This window comes from Varroa destructor, unplaced genomic scaffold (assembly GCF_002443255.2).
Source record: "Varroa destructor unplaced genomic scaffold, Vdes_3.0 BEIS01000003.1, whole genome shotgun sequence".
NCBI classification, from domain to species: Eukaryota; Metazoa; Arthropoda; class Arachnida; order Mesostigmata; family Varroidae; genus Varroa; species Varroa destructor.
The window spans coordinates 25,349,916-25,370,238 of NW_019211456.1; the positions used below are offsets into that span (position 1 = coordinate 25,349,916).

The following is a 20,323-nucleotide window of genomic DNA, read 5'->3' on the forward strand; positions in this document are numbered from 1 at the left end:
CTCCAAAAAAGCGCAGCAGTCCGATAAAAAAATATTTGCTCGTCCATCAATAGCTTGATTAAAACGTAAGAGGTGCCCACCACAGCGGTGACGAGCAGTTCCCGTTTACGATTACTCCGTCCAGCAATTGTCATGTACTTTGTTCAATAGCATGCCTGTCGACAAAACCTAGTAAGCAGAAAAATATAATCGTAACGGAGTTGCTAACGAACGATTGCCCCTGTTACTGTTAGGAGACTTAGTCTACAATAACGACAAGGCGAGCTAATTTAACGTTAACGATTATGGACACCACAATTTCCCAGATGGTGTTTCGTGTCTGGACTACGATGCCCCAAATAAAAGTAGCGTGTATTCTTATTCGGTAAAACTTAGATGGAAGTAATGCTAACTTCATTGAAAATGATAACAATAATACTGACGCATGCAATTTTAAGCATCCAGCATTTTTACCAAATGCATGAATCGTACTGGTTACTCTCTTTCAAGTTTCCTAATAGCCCGTATCTTTTCTATCTCTTATCGAACATTATTGCTATAAACTAATGCAGCCTTGAGGCATATGCATAATAAGTGAATAAGGCGTATCTGAACTGAGTTAAGAAATCTGTGTCAGACGAACCGCTGCCTAATTTCACGTCAGCTTCCAAAGAGCATCTACTTGGATACGACTGTTATAAAGGTATCAGGCCGAAAATCACATACATCGGTTCTGTCCTGGCTAGCTATTGTGTCTGTTAACAGGTGGCGCTAGTAGTGTGGTCCAACGAGGCCAAGACACCGTATACGGCAGGTTACGCGCTGTGCCTCCTTCGAATGCGGCCGATGTCCGAATCGCCACACACGAAGTCACGATGTAGCAGCGGCATCGGGTCATGTCCTGCGCGCAAAGGGGCGTCCCGTGCCACCGCTGGCTGTTGTTAAGCGATTTAGGCGACGACTCAATCTAATAATAGCAATACGATATGTAATGCATGAAAGCTGATTTGCTGTTGTCGTTGGCTAGCGCGAAACGACGTTCTTTATGGCTTGTGCCGGCTGTTTTAGTTGTTGCGACGAGACTTTTGTTGAGGTATTATATAATACATCATATTTACCACCATAAAAGTATGAGCATCATCATTATCATAACCATTATGCTTTTTGTCGTAATCAACGTTGGAAACCGCACCACTGTCTTCAGTGATATAGCAAATGTCTACATTGGGTCATCCTAGCGGACTTAGGCTACCTCACCATCAGCTTGGACAACGAACTTCTTTACAGCTCACTATCTGCTGTCCATTTGCTTAATGTGAGGTGAAAGTGAAGCTTTTAAATATTTTAACACCAAACCCAGTATTTGCTAGCAAAATAGCGGCTATAGCAGCGTCATCAATAGCGATTCGATATCACAAAGGAGTAGATCCGTCTTTGCACCGCCTTATAAGCGTTGTTCATCTCGTTGCGGCAGTTTTGTCATAACTTACATACAGTGGTTGTACGAGAGGTCCGGCAAAAAAATACGATCATCACCACCACCGCCACCACAACCAGGTATCAAACTAATTAATGACAAATCTTTCCATATAGAACGGCGGGAGTCCCGTAGGTCGCTAGAGGGAGACAATTATACGCGCCAATGGTGTAGGAAGGAAGGCAACACAATTCAGCATAACGTCACAATGCTTAGACCTGATCGCGTTATGCAACAGAATGGCGTTTAGGAACCCGAACGGATAGCGCCAAACAGTGTGGCCTGTGACATCTGTACTCTTACAACGGTCTCTCGCGATAGGTGAAGTATATAATAACTACTAGTGTTTAGAGTTGCGCTCTTGTTGATGAATAGTCCCTACCCATAGTAAAGAACGATTGCTTTGCCGTGTCCTGACAAGACGAGCCTGATCGCCTTCCAAATCATAGGGGCCACCTGTTTAGCTGTATCCTCATTTACCCCCCTGCTTTTGTATTCTCATTTTCCAATCTGTTCCGTATGATTAGTGCGCATGTTCGATTACGTGTTCATGTGCGGGTCGAAAAAATTCAAAATATATGGCAGTCGCAATTGACAAAGGGTTGGATGGTGGTTGGTTTAGGCTAAGTCGGTAAGACAGCAAGCTGACGACTTTCGGAGATTTGCTACTGGAAATATAATGCTCTCCGAAGCCAGGTTTTTGAGGGAGGGTCGCTATCGTCAATCTAACTCAAGCACAGAATACAAGATCGGCTATTTAGGCAATATTCTTCTCAGCAAATACGATTCTGGTATATAGAGAAGTTTTCGAAAGAATGTAGTTATTCTTTCCCCCCGTTGTCTTCATCTCTCTAAGGAACAATCTATCTAACGATCTGTCTCAATCGTTCGATGGCTTTTGGTGACAAACTGACGCTGTTCCGAGCAGCTATCAAACATGAAGTCAAATGATGACCTTGCCGTTCCCAGCGGTATACCCAGAGCTACAGTAATGACTGCGAATAATAATACCGACAATAGCTGCAAAGCAGAGAACTCTCGGTAGCACGAAATGGTAGTCTGGCTGAAGACTTGCCTTCATTATATTACATCTTTCATGCTGAAGTGGTCATCATACATAGTGATCTAGTGAGTTGCCGCCCTGTTCACAATATAAGATTCAGTCTAACTGGGCTTCTTCGAGGTATCACTGAAGTCTTTGACCTTCGATCAGAATCTTTGAGTTTGTTGTTGATTTCGTACCTATTAAACCCCGTTTGTGTTGTACATCCTACGTGTAGTCATCTTATAACGACGCTGCATTATACTACCGTATTTTCTTACCAAATGATGGAACATAACGCATAAAGAGATGGCCAATAATGACTATAGACGACCAGGACGAATTGACTAGGGTATATTCGCATGATTCATACAGGCATGCATAAGTATTGACCCCAACAATCAAACCTAACAATGGCTATTTCCGTTTCTCTTTATTTTTTACTGTCTCGCACGGTGATTCAGCCATCGGCCGACACAATAGACGGCCCTTTGTCCGCCGTAGAAACCTATGTCTATATACCGTTCGGTATCCGCAGCAATAAAAACGTGCGAAAATCTTCACAGATCTCGTTCGGCGACTCTTTACTTCATCTCACTGATCCAATGGCCAGGACAGTTCCCCCATAGTTCCACCGACTCAAAAAATCCTCACGATACTTGGACGACGATTAATGTGCTCCGCTTAGTTCTATTCGACCGTCTCGAATAATGTTCTACCAAGCTGCCGCTGCCAATTCCCAGCTGGTTCGTCAGGCACAATATACTTATTGTGTATTTAAATCGCCTGCTGTGGGCATACAGAGTTACAGTCATACCGCGTAACAGCAGAATTGAGCCAAATGGTATGATGAAGTTGTTACGATTTTCCCGATGTCTTGTAACGTACGAATGATTATCTACGGACATGCTTATGAACACACATAGGCCGCGTCACGTATTTTCGGTACGGTGTGGTCTTTTGCAATTCTTCGATGTCTCGAAACATCTCCAAGGGCCGGCTCAATTCGACTGTACATAATGTGTCGCTGCATACCAGTCGCTTGACTCGTAAACGCTCTATATAAGAGTACATATATATATATATGTAGCTGAGGTGAGAGTCGCAGGTATATCGAGCATGTGGTGGTCGAAAAGGTACACCTGTGAGCGGTACGGGACGTTGTGGGTTTTTTTTTTTGCCTCTTTTCTCTTCTTGGGGCAATCCTCCTGTTTTTTTTGGGGAACCCCCACGTAGGCGGATCCGCCCTTCAGATTTTTGCACGGCGGATGAAACAGTGATAGGTATAATCTCTCCTCTTGACGCGCACCGGTGTTGGTGGAACCTGCAGCGACCTATACATACACATATTAAGGGCATGAGCAGCGGTACGGTAACATCGCATACTATGCATGCATTGGTAGCCGTTCACTCAATGCAGTAGTTCAGCGTTGTTCCCTTGGTTTTGATCGGCGACCCAGTCGCAGCGTGGGGTATTTAAATTGCTTTTGTCCGATGGCATTTCTCCACAGCGTAGACATGCATAACGTCGTTTTAGGGCGGGGGATACTAGATTAGATGGAGATGCGGCGGAAAAAGAACCTGAACTGAATTGGTTCCGACCAATAACCCCAAACGACAATTCAAATCGATATTAAGCTAACGAACGTTTCAAATAGATTGATGCCCCCCACGAACTTGATTTAAAATATTTGCGATCTCCGTTAGATGAAACTGACAACCTGTTAGACAAGTGCCATCGTGGTAACCTTTGGGATTAAACACATACTACTTTCTATGGCTAGATGAGGCTTTTTGCTCATGCTTATTTGGATAACCAATCATCTAAGACTAGAGACTCAAATGAAGACATGTTTCTTGTAGTAAGATATTGTGCCGTAACATGCGAAGAGACAATATTCTGTCAAACATTTATTCAACTTTGTAGGTGCTTGAACTTCGTAGAACGTAGCAGACTACATTACCATTCTGCGCTAACTTCATGTCTGTGTCGAAACCAGACTATTTTGAGAAGCTCGGAACGTCGGTAGTGGATTAAAACTGACGAGCCATTATAGAATGTCGGAAAATCTTACGAACTACATAGGCTATTGCATGTGTAGGATACAAAGAGAACTTCCTTTGATTTGATCCAAACTATTCAACGGACAAGGCTAGATCTGTATTGCTTATTTGTCAGAAGACATTTCGATAAATGACGAAGCAACAGAAGCACCAGCAGCAGGACCGCCTTGACAAATCGAAAATATACAGCCAATGAGTTCCTCACGACTTCACGAGCGTATATCGTCTTTTCCAGTCTGCTGTGACTCAAAAAAATTCTGTATAATGTTCTGAGGTGGACTGAAAGAGGCAAGCAGTACGTTAACACAGAAAAGCTGCTCGACGAAGCCTTTTTAGTCAAAGAGAAAACTCTCGCCGGTTGCCCCTGCATATTACACAAGCGCATGGCAGCTACGAGAGATGTTGTAACGAGCACTCCGACATTTTCGTGTGTGCTTATATCAAAACTCATTTTAGATATAAACTCCATCTCAATCATATGCTCCGTCGTAACATCTTCGTCGGTTCTTTGACGGGACCCCTCTCATTCAGTTCTTGAAACGATGAATACAACGTCTTCTTTATGATTTAGGCCTTCTTAAAAATACGAACGATCCGGAATCTGTCGGCTTGATTTTTTCCATCTCCATCAGTCTAACATGCGGCCCTTTTACAAGTAGAGGTTTCTTTTTTGTTTGCATTTCAGATTAGATTAACGGCGATAAATTTCTTCGGCCTTCGCTTTTAACATCGATGCATGTTTCTGCAAGAAGAGTCCTTTCAAAGTTGTGGGTTTCGCGAGTTCTACTTGGCCAGAAGAGTGACACTGGCCCACGTTTGGTGAAGGAACTGATGACTCCAGGTTTAATCATTAGTTCATCATCAAAATTGTCTCTCGTGTCGATTGCACTTTATTCTATTTCTTTGTAAGCTTTTACATTTATTACCTGTATATGTTATATATGCATATTACTTTTGTACGATGAAGAAGAAGCATAGGCCAGTATTGCATTGGAATATATTCCTTTGAAAGCTTTGTTAGTAAACGCAATCATTACGTTTTTGTCAATCTGGATCAATCCAGAATGATTAAATGTCAAAGAGTAAAAGTCGTTAAACAATCTATACCCACCGGCGATTGCTGATCGTTAGGTTCGATGGTTCCTCTGTCAGCAGACTGTCGTCGTAAATCGATTCCTTGAGGCACTCCTTTGCGATATTTTCCTTTAGACTCCTTGGTAGGGACAATGTAGTGGTTAGTCTGTGACAAGTATTTCTTCACACCCGTTCGTCGAGCGATGCGCGGATCTGAAATTCATCGATCGACAAACATTGTCGTCATTGGTAATATAATCATAATAATCAACATTAATCTATCATTGTGTTGTTATAGTGGTAAGAGCGACACATAGATAAGACCGCCTTGTATTATAAACTTTGCTAACAACAGATAAGAGACAATGGGGCAGGCCGCGTCTGATGAGATCCTCTTCTGCTCAACTTCACGAGATATACACAAACATCGATGTTTCTGAACAATGTGTGTGCCTGCCTGTGTCTGTATCGTTATCTGTGTTCGGAATTGGCCAATAGCTCCGAAAGAGAGATAAAAATGATATCCGCAAATGCTGTATTTCAAAGCACGACTTTTCAGGTATGGACTATGCTGTCCGTGTCTACACAGCTCTATCGTCACCAGTTTCACTATCAAGATTACACGTTGCCCCTGCATGCGAAAACGTAGCAGGCCGCTCACTTCATGTTACCTGCACGACGTTGGCTCTATAGTGCGCAATGCATACGCAAAAATTGTATGTCTACCAAAAAGCTAGTAGCTTTAAGGCATATTACATTCTAAGCAATTTCCGTATATATTATATAATTATTAATGTTGGCTTGTGGAATACGTAATTTATTGCGTTTCATACGTTTAACACTGCTAGAATAAATTATTGTATTTGTGTGGAAGCTTACGTGAGTAGTTCGCACGTTTTTTTTTCGGACATTTTACGGGGCATTTTCCTGACACCTGTATTTCGTGGCTATGATGAATGCGATTGTAATCGGCCCTTTACAAATACATACGACGACTATACGTCAACATGCTATTCAAGCGCCGATAAGTAACTTCGTATAACCTATTTAGTAGGACCTTCATTAAGGAGGACGAGCTAATTTATTTATACGGAACTGCCGACTATAGAGACGTCCTAGCGTCGAGGTCTAATGATTATATTACAGATTTGGCTCACAGGTCTCATTCTTCTTCTTCGTTTTCGGTTCGCCGGGTGAATGAATAACGCTCTAGCTAGAAGTCCCACGTCGTCAACTACGCCACAATTTTCTCCTCTTTGTAATTACTGTATTAAATCTGAGTAGAGTCATACTGTGGCATGGGGTTGCAGCACTTATAGTAGTCTGTTCTCCCCTTTAGGAAATGTGGGGTTCACTAGCGCTGCCAAATCAATATCGGCGACCTTCTTGTTCTCCACTGTGTGGACTGAACTAGTTTATTTAAGTCTAGCTCTATTTAGTAAAAATTATTTTCCGTTCCGGTAATATGAAGTAGTTGATGAAACTCGCAGCCTCAGATATATAAGAACGTCTTGATCTAATGCTACATATTTATAACACATGTGTATCGCTCCCGTAAAGGTTTTGTGCATACAAGTATATATAGATACCTTACAAATGGAGGAATAGTGCTAACAAAAACAGTGACGGCGCGTGCTGATACCGCTCGCCATTGTAACGAATCCGGCCGACAATGGCACGTAATCCATATGGCTGCCTCACACGTTTCACGTACCTACCTCTGGCGACATATGGGGAACGGTGTTTCGAAGCAAAACACTGTTTCTCGTATGACATATCCATATATAGGTAAGGTTCGAAAGAAATCGTCGAATGAGAAAGCTATTGCGAAAAACAGGAAATGGCTGAACGCGTACGTGACTGTATTAGCATCCTCTCCTTCCATCGCACTGCAAATCATGACGCTATAGTCGATAATCAAGTGTTTTTTTTTTTATACTTGACGGCCTGTGAGAGCATTGCTTGGTTTTGAACCTGCTGGTCGATGTTGATGTATTCGTATGTGCATGCTTCTCGACGTAATGGGGTTGTTATAGTAAACCTTTCTGTAATCGATAGTAATGCTGCATACAACCGCATAAAAAACGCGTAATGAGTAATGATGTGCATGAATACTCCACAATGCTTCATATGCAGCTGCACATAATTTTTGTGGACAGCAAGCTATGGCCCTAAAACCTGGGAGATGTCAGGCAGGGTACTAGAAAGCCAGAACGTTTCTAAAAGCTCGTCGTAACTGCGACGAAGTCGCCAACGTTTGGTAAAAAAAAATGACAGTATATTATTAATAATATAATAACGGTATTATTCATTAATTTGTTATAAATTAAACAGGTAAAGCAGCTGTCAAATAATTCTACCTCGTGTTCAGAGCCCTGGTTTCCCCACTAGATATATTTGCCCATTAGTGATATTTATTGAAAAATCGTAACATCGCCAATTGCATACAACTCACGTAACGATTTTTTGTAAAACTGTCTTATATTTATTAATTAAAAATCATGTTACACAAAAATATCCCCAAAGACATATAGAATTTTATTTGGAAATTTTTGTTTACTGATAATTTCAGTTTTCCAATCCTCTCTCACTTACGTTTTCCATATTTCCCTGACTATTTAGCACTTGTATGCCATCTGACGTTATTGTTTCTGTAGGCTACATGAGCACGTGAGACAATGCCAGTGGCAAACAGAACGCCGACGGAGGGTCACGGGGTTCCGTCAAACAATCTACGGTCAGAATAGCACGATATTACAACGGTGCTCGCTTTTGGCAGTTTTTCGAGCTGCCATGCTCTCCTCCCTTAGCGAGGATGGATACGTTCGCTTAATCGTTTTATAGGTCCTTGTTGTTGGCTGTTTAATCTGAGCCGCATCGTTTGTGAAGAAGACCATGGCAAGAAAAAAACAAGAACGTTTACAAGTCTCTAAAATGTGCCTATCTACTAGAACGGTTCCCGCGTAGACGGGATGCTAGTCACACAGCAAACAGTGTGTGCGTGCAACGTTACAACGTCACTAATCAGGCTGGTCCTCAATCTTATTTGAGACACATAAAATTTAGACGTGGAGTTGTCCTGCTTTTCGTCGATGGCTACGATCTACTACAGATGAAAATGAATGGATAGTGCACGTGGGCGCCGAACTGTCTTAAGGTCGTGGCCGTTATAGTTAAGCAACAAAAGTCACAATACCGCTACAACTCCTCGAAGCTAATTTTTTTGCTTAAATATTTTTCGGAGAGCCGGAAAAGATGATTCAATTTTATCTTATTCGGCCGGTTCCGTTTATTTACTCCTTGCCTATTTACTGCATGTGCCTTACCGTTGTAGTCAAATAACAAGACCCACAATAGCGAACACGAATCTCCGTTAATGCAAAATCCTGCCTTCAACTCAGAGCATTCAGTTTTGGTTAAACGATTTGTGGTTGTTGGGCGGAAGCCCAAAACAAAATCGATTGTCGCTTTTTCTTTTCCCTATTACAACGACCCGTATCGCTGTGATACTGCTAACTAAATACTGTTTTGCCTGTCGTCGCCGAAGCTGGCGTCGCGCGAGCGCATCTCATTGCCATGTTGTTAGAATCAATTTTGTGGAATAATAACTGTAATGATCATCATTGTTTCGGTCAGCACCATCAATATAAAAATCACAACGCCGCTGAAAAAATGCCATATATTTTATATATAGCTAGTAGAGGCAGAGCGTAATTATTTCTTGTTCCGAGTATCTCTGCTCCGAGTACTCTGACCGGCCAAGGCGGAGCTTTGTCCAGTGGACACTTGATTGGACCGGAAAGTGGAGAACGCCACCGATCCGAAGGTTGGCCATAGCCGGCTTCGACCAGTACTCCGAAACAAAACAGGGTAAAATTGCCTGTAACAAAAACATATGAGGGGGAAAGCAGTAATGGATAAAGCTAATCTAAAAGGATCATCGCGACGACAAAGAATCACCAAGGACGAAAAAGCAGAAAATGAGTATGGACATGACCACAATGACGATAATAAAGAAAAAAAAGTAGCAGAGATCGACTGGAAACGTTTGCACGGGCGAACACGCACGCAAGCACATGTGCGTGTGCGATGTACAGTTCTAGCCGAAAGGGCGCTTGAAATTACGCATCGTTATGTTAAACAACGCTTAGAACAACTATAATAACGACGCTATGACGAAGATGTTAAAGATCAAAACATTGCTGTCGGAAGTTGAGCTATAAGCTACATTCGTATCGATCTAATGGGAAAATAGATTCAGGGAGGCATTCCTATAGACGAAAGCGAGACAGGAGGTTGTCAGCAGAAGAGGTAGGCTGGTCTAGGAACAGAGGCTATCTATCTCATCGACAACGAGAGGGTCATTGATGCACAAGAGTCGATAAATGAGCGAGGCATTCTGAGAGAGTTCTGGAAAAAATATTGATGTACGTGCACACGGAAATCCATTCGGAAGGACAAACGCACGAATGGAACAGGTGTTAAAGGCAAACGTAACGTGCATTACTTCTAGCTGTTCCATGGGTCACCGTTATCGCTGCTTCCCCTCAAAGCATAGAAAGCCTTATGTAATCAACGCAAAAATATTGAGGCACGCGTTCACTGTACACTCAAACAAAGACGGGGATACTTTGGTCCAAAATGGACAGGAAATCGACCACGAACTAAGGCTCACTTAATCATCGATATACCGAATCGCTTTGCCGCTCCGTTCTGCTACTCGGTTTTTCGATTTGCTTCCTGATTTCGTCGCCATGGTCATGCAGTTGTTGTTAAATCGAAGTTCGCTTGATCTGTGACTTCCTGCGAATGCCCCCACACTAATCCAGTTATACATGTACCTCATGCCGCTATTTACCCGTCTCTCAGGTTGATTTGCTACCGCGTCAACGAAACAAGTTGTTATAGATGAATCCGGTCGTGAGGGAATAAAGGGCCAGCATTAACTTTCTTCCGCTGACTTGTCGTATCAGCAGACACATGAGTCACTCCCCAACTAACTCGCACTGTACTATATACCCAGTCTACACTCGCAACTGCCGATGGGGCCACCTCGTTCGCTACTGCTGCTACGAAGATGTATCATCGCAGAGCGATGTACACTCCTGTTATTAAAGTGGCTTGACGCAAGGTTCTATATGACGGTGAGCCGTCGGAGGCGAACCGCAAAGTTATTTGGTCAGCTTAATTTTTTTTTGGGTTGACCCAATGCCGACGCGACGTTTGGGAATTTTGATAATTGTTAACAAGGGACCTTCATTGGAACGAAAAGAAACGAGCACAGGAACGACAGCGGCTTTCACGAAGGTTGAAAACAAATACAGTGAACCTATGGCAGGTTTTTTTTAAACTAAACAATTTACCTACTCACATCTTGCACGATGGTCCGGTTAGCAATCGTTGCCACATGACTGGGCTTCATGGTAACACCTCACTGGTGCACTTGATCTATTCGTCGCTCTCGGTATAAAGAGCAATTGCTCTTTCTGACTCCTAATTGTATAAATGTTTTAATTGAAATGTTAAGCAAAGTTAACTTAAACAACTAATGAATCAGCAGAGGAAAAAGACGGCGTGAATCAATATTAGCTCTGATTCACATGGGACAGACACAAACCCCTCTATCTAGCCAGTTGCGAAGCTAAAGAAGAGTATTTTTACTAACAAAGAATAGTAGCTTTCTCAATTGTGCCGTTGTATTAGGCTATTTTTTCCTTTGACTCGTTGGCGCCATAACTGGGACCAACGATTGAAGAGAAATCAGCGGTGAGCACCGGCTAGTGTTGTAGCTCTCCGCGTCGGCAGCTGGACATCGGCGACTAGTCAGTGGCATAGCATTGGCGCTAATGGCCCGATGGCACAAAAGCCATCTTCGCGTTGACTGCCGACGCACCCTGGCGTTAACGTGAAAACAATTACTCGCACAGATTAATAACGAAACGATAAAGTATCATAAACGACAGTCGGTTCAGCATGAGGAAAAATCTATTTTTGCTTCTTTTTTTCTCATATGGCTCATAATGACATTTGTAAAAAGCCGCTGGCGGCGTTCACGAAAATTTCATAAAAGCACAAAAAGTAGATGAGCAAGAGGTTCACTAGTTGCGAAAGACCGGCACCGGGTTTACGAGAAGCAACGAAAAGCTAGAAAGAAGTTCGCAATGATTGACAGGGGCGAGATCAAGGCGAATTCGTCCGATGCTTCACCAATAGATTATATCGTATGAACTGAATTAAGCAACAGACGCTGAGGAGTTAATTGTCAAGGGGCTGCTAGTACGAGCTATACACGAATCTAGTAAACGAAGCCTAATTAAATAGATTCATTCACTCGAGAGTTTGGTTACTAATACGTAAACATGTTAAATGCTCAGTCTATGAGGGTAATACTCGTAGTATTATAAAGTCCAGATAACAGAGAGCACTATGACTGTGACAACGTTTTCAGCTAGTAGCCAATTGCGGAAACAGGCTTTGGCTGTATACAGAGGGCACAGGTGATGACTACCTATGAATGTATCACGCTTGTTATTATTATTACTATTCCTGATAACCACGGTTACGATCAGTATGGTAAATAACAACGCGACCGTCAATATTTACTCTGTGCTGTACCTCTCTTAGCATCGTGCAACAAGTTCCTTCCTTCAAATCTACTACGTGATATTCCTTCTAAATGCGCAACATATCTTGTCGCTGTTGACTAGCTACGTTAACGAACCAGCACCAGTAGCAATAACCGGACATAAGAAAATCAACTTCTGCTATTCCTGTTAAATGAAAGCAAAAGTAAAATCAATGGCGTCGACGGTGATGGCGGAAGAATCAACGACGCCAGGCTAGCCGCTGCTAGATAAACGTGTGTATGTGTCCTCTGGAGATGCATGTATGCACAACGTCTACAGCAATCGATTGAAGTTGAGCTTAGCCGAGCTGCCGAACGCGCTGCAAACGCGAAAGGGTACGCGATTATCATGCATGCTTCGTGCATGACTTTTTGCATACATCAAGATAAACGCATCACAGCAAATAGGTCGAATTCACACGAACGGGACGTAAAAATAAACAAACGAAGTACAAAGGTACTGAACGGCATAGAAGCCGCGAAAAGCGATTCAGCGTTTGGCTCAAGCAGGAGGTTTCAGCATATACTAATTTGAATTTTAGCGGAAATGGTGGTTCCACCTTGACGGCAGAAATAAAAGCTGAATAGTAAAAAATATCATCTATCTGATGTACTGAACATAAAAGGAACTTGTTAGGCGATGATGTATGATCAACTGATAGAAATGATTGCTTGACAGTTGATTCTGCTATAAGTAGAAATCACATAAAATGAAAAGACTTGAAACCCTCAGCTCGTCAAACATCAGCCAGCATAGCGGGAGCGATCAGCGGACGAAGGAATGAAACGTTCGTTCAGGCATTTATCTTCAGTCAAAAGCTGTGTTTAATAATTTCATTGTGATTTCTTCCATTTCCCTTTTGGTCATAAATAGATAATGGTCATTTTAGTCGGTGTGCCTTATTGGATATCAATGAAGTTCTAAAAGTTGCGTAGCACAACTGCAGTTAACCTTTTTCTACTGTTCATTGATTCCAAATTAGTAAACGGTTCTAGCTTTAACCGTCAGCTTATGGTTTACGTAAAAATAATTCAACCTGGTTAGCACAAATCGAACTTCAGATCAATGAGCGTTTCATAAGAAACGTGGCTTTCACAGTTCATTGGAGCGGTCTACAAATAGTTTTCTGTTTGTGTCGTTGGCATTTGCCACAGCGTAATCATTTACGAGTTCTTCTTAGATGTATTGATTAACTTTACGTATCATCCACAAGGGCAGTATTAATCAATAAAAAAACATGGTCTCGACCGACACTCGCTCTTAGAGCGGTGTATACACAAATAATATTTATAACAGGAACAAGTAATTCCGATTAAACTGTTAAAAACAGGCCAACACACATAACGTTAGGTTACTTTTTATTGAGCCAATTCGCTACGAGCTTCAATCTGAGCTGGAATTACGTAACCGTCGAATCGTTTCATAGAAACATCACACGGCAGCAATCGTATGCAAGCCTTATCGGAGTCGATCACCTATGTTATGGAGTATTTTTCTCCAAGACAGGGATCTTAAGGGACGCCATTGTCGTTGCTCTATACGGCGACCGTTACTGCATCGGATGGAGCTATTATGGGAGCGCACAGGTTAGAAAATCGTGTGAGCATACGAACACTCCCACAGGCAAATATCTGAAAAGGTGTGGCGAAATGCGTCATGCTTGCGCGAGGCCGCGTCCCGCCACAGGACGGTCAAGGATTAGCAGACGACAGAAAAACGGTGAATCGGGACGCTTAGCGCCGAATTCAGTGATACGGCTGGCTGTATAGCGTTGTGTGGCGCTTATTCAACGTTAAATAAGAGCAACAACAAGGGCAAAGATTTTGTCCAGTGAGCAACAATCGTCTACCACGAAGTACATTCGAAGATTGTATATATTCTTACGGCTTGAAATCGATCCAGAGCAGCAGCGTTAGTATACCGACACCAACCGTTATGGCAGTGTTGGTGTCGTCATTTCGAGACGCATGCGTTGCCGAGACACACCTGTTGAACACGCTGAGTCACAAACCAATTCTTGTTTTAGCTGGTCGAGAAAAAATCTCTATCTATATAGCCCCTTCGATAGCCGTTTTGCGGCCAAGTGCGTTGCCGGATCTAGATTTCGTTCCCAAATCAGGATCGGTCCGGTATTATAGACAAACGAACGCGCGGCCGCGGCTTGATGACGCCATGCTCCACTGCTAGACGCCGATCTACGTTACTAACGAAAGTTTCTTCTCATTATTTTTCGCTCACTTTCCTTCCTGATGTATCTGCCGAGTCTACGCTGTACTGGTCCTTGAATCAGTATTATGACAGATACCGCAATACTGAAATAGGCTGAAGGGGACACTCCCCTAGATCGACGCTTCTCCGCCGGTCTTCTACCTCGGCGGTGGCGTTGGCTAAGCTGGTTTCGCCAACAGCAACGTCGAACGACGTTACCTGTGTAACACTATCAAAGAACAACCTCTTTGCTGAGGTAAAGCGGTAGACAGGTGCGCACGCACTGGAACCCTGTCCTGCCGTTATCGCCGACTGTTTGCTGGCATCGCTCGTTTGGTCAATGTCATTTTTGTACCTGATCGCGCTTCGAGTCTGACGCCGGTCCTCTGGCAGGCTGAGGCCTCCAAACGGTTTGTTATTTGCTGCTATGTAATTTTGTGTAGCGACCCCCAAACGAAATTGCAGTTAGACATGGCTTACATAGGCTGGAGACAGCTAAACGGGACATACGCACTGTTTCTTTTCCCTGTATTGTTGACCTTTGATATTTGAAATATCTATGAGCGTTCCCACTGTATTTGGCCATAGCAAAATTTTGATTGTGATGATGGTAGTGAAGCAAATCGCCACTGGAGCTGAAGTCCTCTACAACACTTCGAAAATCTACCACAGTTAAATTTCAACCTAGCGGTCGGTATCTAATATATGATTCGACAGTTGCTATATGAGCCACGAACGACTGCGAAACGTACGCGTTACATAGTTTGTCAAAATTCTATTTACATGAAATAGTTACATACAAGCAGATAAACACATGAACGGGTGTATAAAGATATTCTTATAAAATTTCAGTAACGCTATATGTAATCAATCGTAGTGAACCAACCGTAGTGTACATTGGCTATTCAGGTGTTATATTGTACGTTTTTATATTTAATGGACTCGCTGTCGGATACAATGTGTATCTTCATTAGTTTTTGTTGAATCTCTTTTCGCATAATATCTGGCAATCTTCGCTGGTTCAATCAGGAGCAAAGCCCTTGGCAAAGAACTTATGGATGCGCATTTCATTGTCTTCATTATGTTGCAGACAGCTCCAAAATAGAACATGAAACATGCTCACCATCGGTGCCGATCTTCTACAATTTGTTTTGGTACCGCATTATTATTATTATCATTATTCTGCTGTATCCTTAATAGCCTTCTTTGTACCGCCTACCTGTGTGTTGTCGCGTTTTACCTTCATTCTAATCATTATTAACTGTGATATCTGGACTGTGATGAAGATTTCAGGAAGACCTCATCACCATTTCAACCTTTTTCGCTTCAATGACTCCTCCCAATCAGTAGCAACTACATAAGCGTTGTAACACCACCGATACGAGGCACACATTCATCCGCCCTCTTGTCCTCTGCATTTCTCTCCTCTGTTCAGAGACTTTTCTTCATAAAATACGGTCATGTAGCAGGAATAAAGTTGACGCTCGACGTCAACACTTGACGCGAAACAACAAACGGACATGCTGATACCCTACGCATACCCCCACGATCAACCTGATTATGCCGTTATGGTTACACAATTGTCCCTCTAAAAATGATTTCTATCTTGACCCGGCTGCCAATGTGCGCTGGAAAAAAGACAGCGAGACAATAAAGCTTAGTGATGAAATTATCAGGGGGTCAGAGAGCGGAACCCAGACTCCGCTCCTCGTGGCGGTGCATAGTGAACAATGGACAGCAACCGGTGAACGCAATGGAACAGCAGCAGCAGAAGATCTGCCGAGGCAGATCGAGCATACGGCTGTGGCCGCAGCTGCAGAAACAAACAATAAGGAACAGGCCGTAACCCCAACGAGGAATACAGTTGACGTTTCGATGAAACGTCATCTTCCCGCTGACAATTAATATTCATGCTTCAGCCCGATACCTACGGTAATTCACGGCCTGACGAAATGGCAGTCATTATAGTCGAACAAGCAAAGATGAATTAGAGTGGAAAAATGCAATAAACACCGTAAGCGCATCGCCTATTGCGCTTGGCCCTTCGCTAGGTAACGCCATTTTTGTGGCGGAAAGAAGACATTTTGTTGTGTTGTCCGGGCTATCGTGTTGTATGTATGGAGCCACTCGTTCTTATCTCCATTCTATTTGAGTTATTACGGTATTTTTTCGTTAGCTTTCAACTAATATGCCCAAGTTTGCCATTTGCTAGTCGTGCACATTCGACCTGCGGGAGAATCTGTAAGCCTGAATGCACACTATAGCAACAGTCCTTGGACAGTTATTCTTTTGTATACTCATTGATCTGCTTGAACATCTCAGGAATTAACTTGTTTCATATGTTTCGCGTTCTTGTCCAGTCGTTAGCCATAGTTTGCGGCCGTCAGCGGCCATTTTCCGCCACCGCTAGCATATCAGTTGGTCCAGCTTTTCGATAGGTGGTTCCTTGATGGTACTTGGACAATTGGCACGGTTTTCGCAAGCTAGGCATCTTTCATAGATACCACTATCTAAGGAATGAACACCTTGAAGCTGCTTCAGCAAAAGCTTACAAATTCAACTTACATAGGTCACTGGATGGGGACTTTCTTTTCAGCTCCGGTAGTTTAAAACGATACATATTTACAGAGCAGGACGCACGATGGTGATCTAGTTAACTAATTTTGCTCTCACCCTTTGTCTGATTTCATTCTAGCTGAAACTAACTAACGACAACACTTACGTGTATCTAATGGCAAGTTTGAGTTTCCTCGAAATTTGTATCTCTTTAGTGTTGCACGTATGTATGTTTCAGTGGCCAGGTTGAATGATTAAGAGAAGACATATTAATAAACTACGTTGAGAAAAAACCAGAACGAATGTAAACATTCATAGATGATAGGCGACACCTAGAAGTAAATGAAACGAAAGAATTATTTTTAGAGGCCAGCGTCTGGAAGCGTCGGCGGCGGCGTTCAAGGGAAATCGCTTTAGACAGTGGAGTATGATTTTTAATGAAATCAAAATAGCGATTTGTATAATATAGAATCTATTGTTTGCCCTATTAAATAAATGAGCGTCTGATCATACTACATAGCAGTCGACCAACCCATAGACAAGTAATGTTTATAATTATCTGGCTATATTTGCCCTGTGTTTTGTGTAGAAGACAAATTCCAATGGACGTGGTAGAATACGATGGCTGTAAAGGTTCATATACAAATCTGCACAAAGCACCCGAAAGTAAACACAAAAACGCAAATCGATATATTACATTTGGCAATCAAGCTGCCCGGGGCGTAGTATTTTGGAACAACATCTCTTTTAATTTACTTTAGAAGCAATATTCACAAACAATATTTTTTTCTGCAAGAACTAAATTATTATCTTTAAAGCGATTGAAGAGAACGATTGGGACAGAACCTCTCTAGCTCATCTAGATTTTGCTTTATTACACAAACTGCAAATCATTTGTACCCAAATTCGACCATGATATCTGTCTATCCGATTTTGATTTCTACAAAAATAAATAAGAGCTTATAAAAACATTGAGATTAGAACTAGGCGAGGGGTCTGTGCGATAATGTAATGACTATCTCAAGCTAGAGCATCTCAAGAAGACATCTCAAGCTTAGGACAACTCTGCAACTTTTCTGCTTTTTAGCGTTTTTTTTTTTTTTTTTGCTGAAGATAAGATCGACCGCGCTTTCGCGAGTGCCAACAAAGACTAACCATTCTCACATTATATGGCGAACTACCGGTCATGGGTGACGATAGGGTTTTAGTCGACGTTATTCAGCGGGCAACACCCCTCGAGCAAGGAGTCCGTCCCTTTCTCCTTTTCCTTATGACGCCTATACTTTATATTGCATATATTTGTCGTGATAACTTTGACGAGTCCTTTCCTCTCCTGATTCCATAAAACTGAGTTCGTGTTCATTTAACCTATATTTCAAACGATACCAGGAGCACTGTGCCTTTCATCCATAGAGCTTCTACGCCCGACAGAATCACATTGGAGTAGTCGAAATATAGGACTAGCTTGCCACTCAATGCCTTCGTATTTTTCTTTCATGTTTTCGCCTCATAATCATCTGTCTTTGTTGGTAAGGTTGGAAGCATAACAGATTCGATGATAACATCGACAATGGCGCTGGAGCATCTAAATCGAGACGAAAGTCTTCGCATGATCCGTTATAGGACAAAAAGGACAGAACGAGGAAAACAAGTACCAGCTGAATTTAGGACAAGTCCCTTTCCTATACGTACGCTACCAGCCGTGGTCACACAGTGACTATATCCGAGCCTAAAGGCACAGGGATAGTTTGCTATGCACTTTTGACACCTTCCGTAATATTTACCACCTAATATCAATATAATTATGTTAAACACAATTGAATCGCTCGGGGTATTTTCTGATCATACCCCGATTCTTGTTCCGCGGTTTTCGTCTGACTCACCCCAGTTAGATATTTCGTCGCGTTGTGGCTATAAACGCATGTATTGACACCTCCTTTTACACCCCTTCCCCATTTATTGTAAACAAAAAGCACCAACAAAGCGACATCTACCGCTTTTGCTGGCAATATAACGAGATTGTATTTTGTTTTTAATACGATTGTCTATATATCGGCGTGTCAAAATTAGCATTATGCGGCAACAATAACGACCATAGTACTAGATGCCAATCCTGGAAAGATGCTTAAATTTGAACATAATCTTCGAGATGATCTTCTATATAGTTATTGTGGCATCATAACGAGTAATGTGCGTGACGCTCTGACGGGGATCGCTGTGAAAATTAGAGTACGGCGTTCGACGCAGTAGGTGAAAGCGTCCGCAATTCCTACATGATTAGCGCAACTTTGTTTCACAACGTTTAGACAAGATTCAGCGTGCGTCCATGCCATCTTAGCTCTTGTTACTCGCATAAAAAGAAAAACGAAGAATACGTTTGACCAGAGTTATACACAGAACTGGCGCTCACTGACGTACACGTCCTCTTCCTCCCGAGTTGTGGTAGCCAACTATAGTTGCATCTATAGTAGAACTAGAAATAGGAAGTATTCCAGGTTCAGCGCAAGTGGTCCTTACTAGACATCAGACATGTGAGATTAATTTTCTAGGTGTATCGTCCGCGAGTCGCAGAAGACCAGATACTTTAATGGCAGCACCATGATGTGTATGCAGTTCTTGTCAAACTACATGGTAAGATTGCATGATACGATGATGGCTTCAGCACTGTGCTTTATGGTAACCGACGTCTCGGTTCAAGGTTTCACCTGCTTCACTGTTGACGATTGGTTATCACTTTTATTGATCCGAATTATCAGTAGCCGTATCCCCGAAATCGCAAATACAGGCTGGCGCACGGACGGATCTCAGAGTGCATCATAGTATCGATATTAAACGAAACGCTTCCAGCGTTACAGTTGCGGTTTGCTACAAGATTTAGGCAGTAGTGCATCGAAAAAGATCGATTAGCCGATATAGTTGAAACTATAGTTTCTTACGGTAACGGTCAGTGACACGGAACTGTTATCCGTGATAAGATTAAACTATTGTGTATGTCCTTTGTGAGGTAATACGGTCCGGATTGCACCTCGTCGTTATGCATGATATATGGGTCTTGCAGTAATATATTTTGAGTGTTGGAGTGCGTAACGTTTTAGCGTATTTATGTGCGAAAGTTTGCTCTGTTCGTTTGTTTATTATCTTCTACCAAGGAGATACTGGATCAACTGATGTCGAATTTATGACGATTGTTACTATGTAATTGTATAAGTCCCATAAAGGGCGTAACAGCTGTTGTCACGTGATTATACGCGTCTTCTAACATTTTGTACTCGGTGACTTTTTCGATTCGGAGCCATG

General features: G+C 42.4%; 1 protein-coding gene across 10 annotated transcripts in view; it reads right to left on the bottom strand.

Annotated features, from left to right (window-relative positions):
* Positions 1 to 20,323, bottom strand: part of LOC111246829 (uncharacterized) — a 108,454-nt gene that overhangs the window by 28,626 nt on the left and 59,505 nt on the right. For all 10 annotated transcript variants that reach the window (XR_002671817.2, XR_015323529.1, XM_086983400.1 and 7 more), the window contains one exon: positions 5,674 to 5,849. Coding sequence is in view for 8 of the 10 variants with exons in the window: in XM_086983400.1 (XP_086839526.1) it covers positions 5,674 to 5,849 (176 nt within the window). In the remaining 2 variants the exon portion in view is untranslated. The remainder of the gene's footprint in view (positions 1 to 5,673; positions 5,850 to 20,323) is intronic.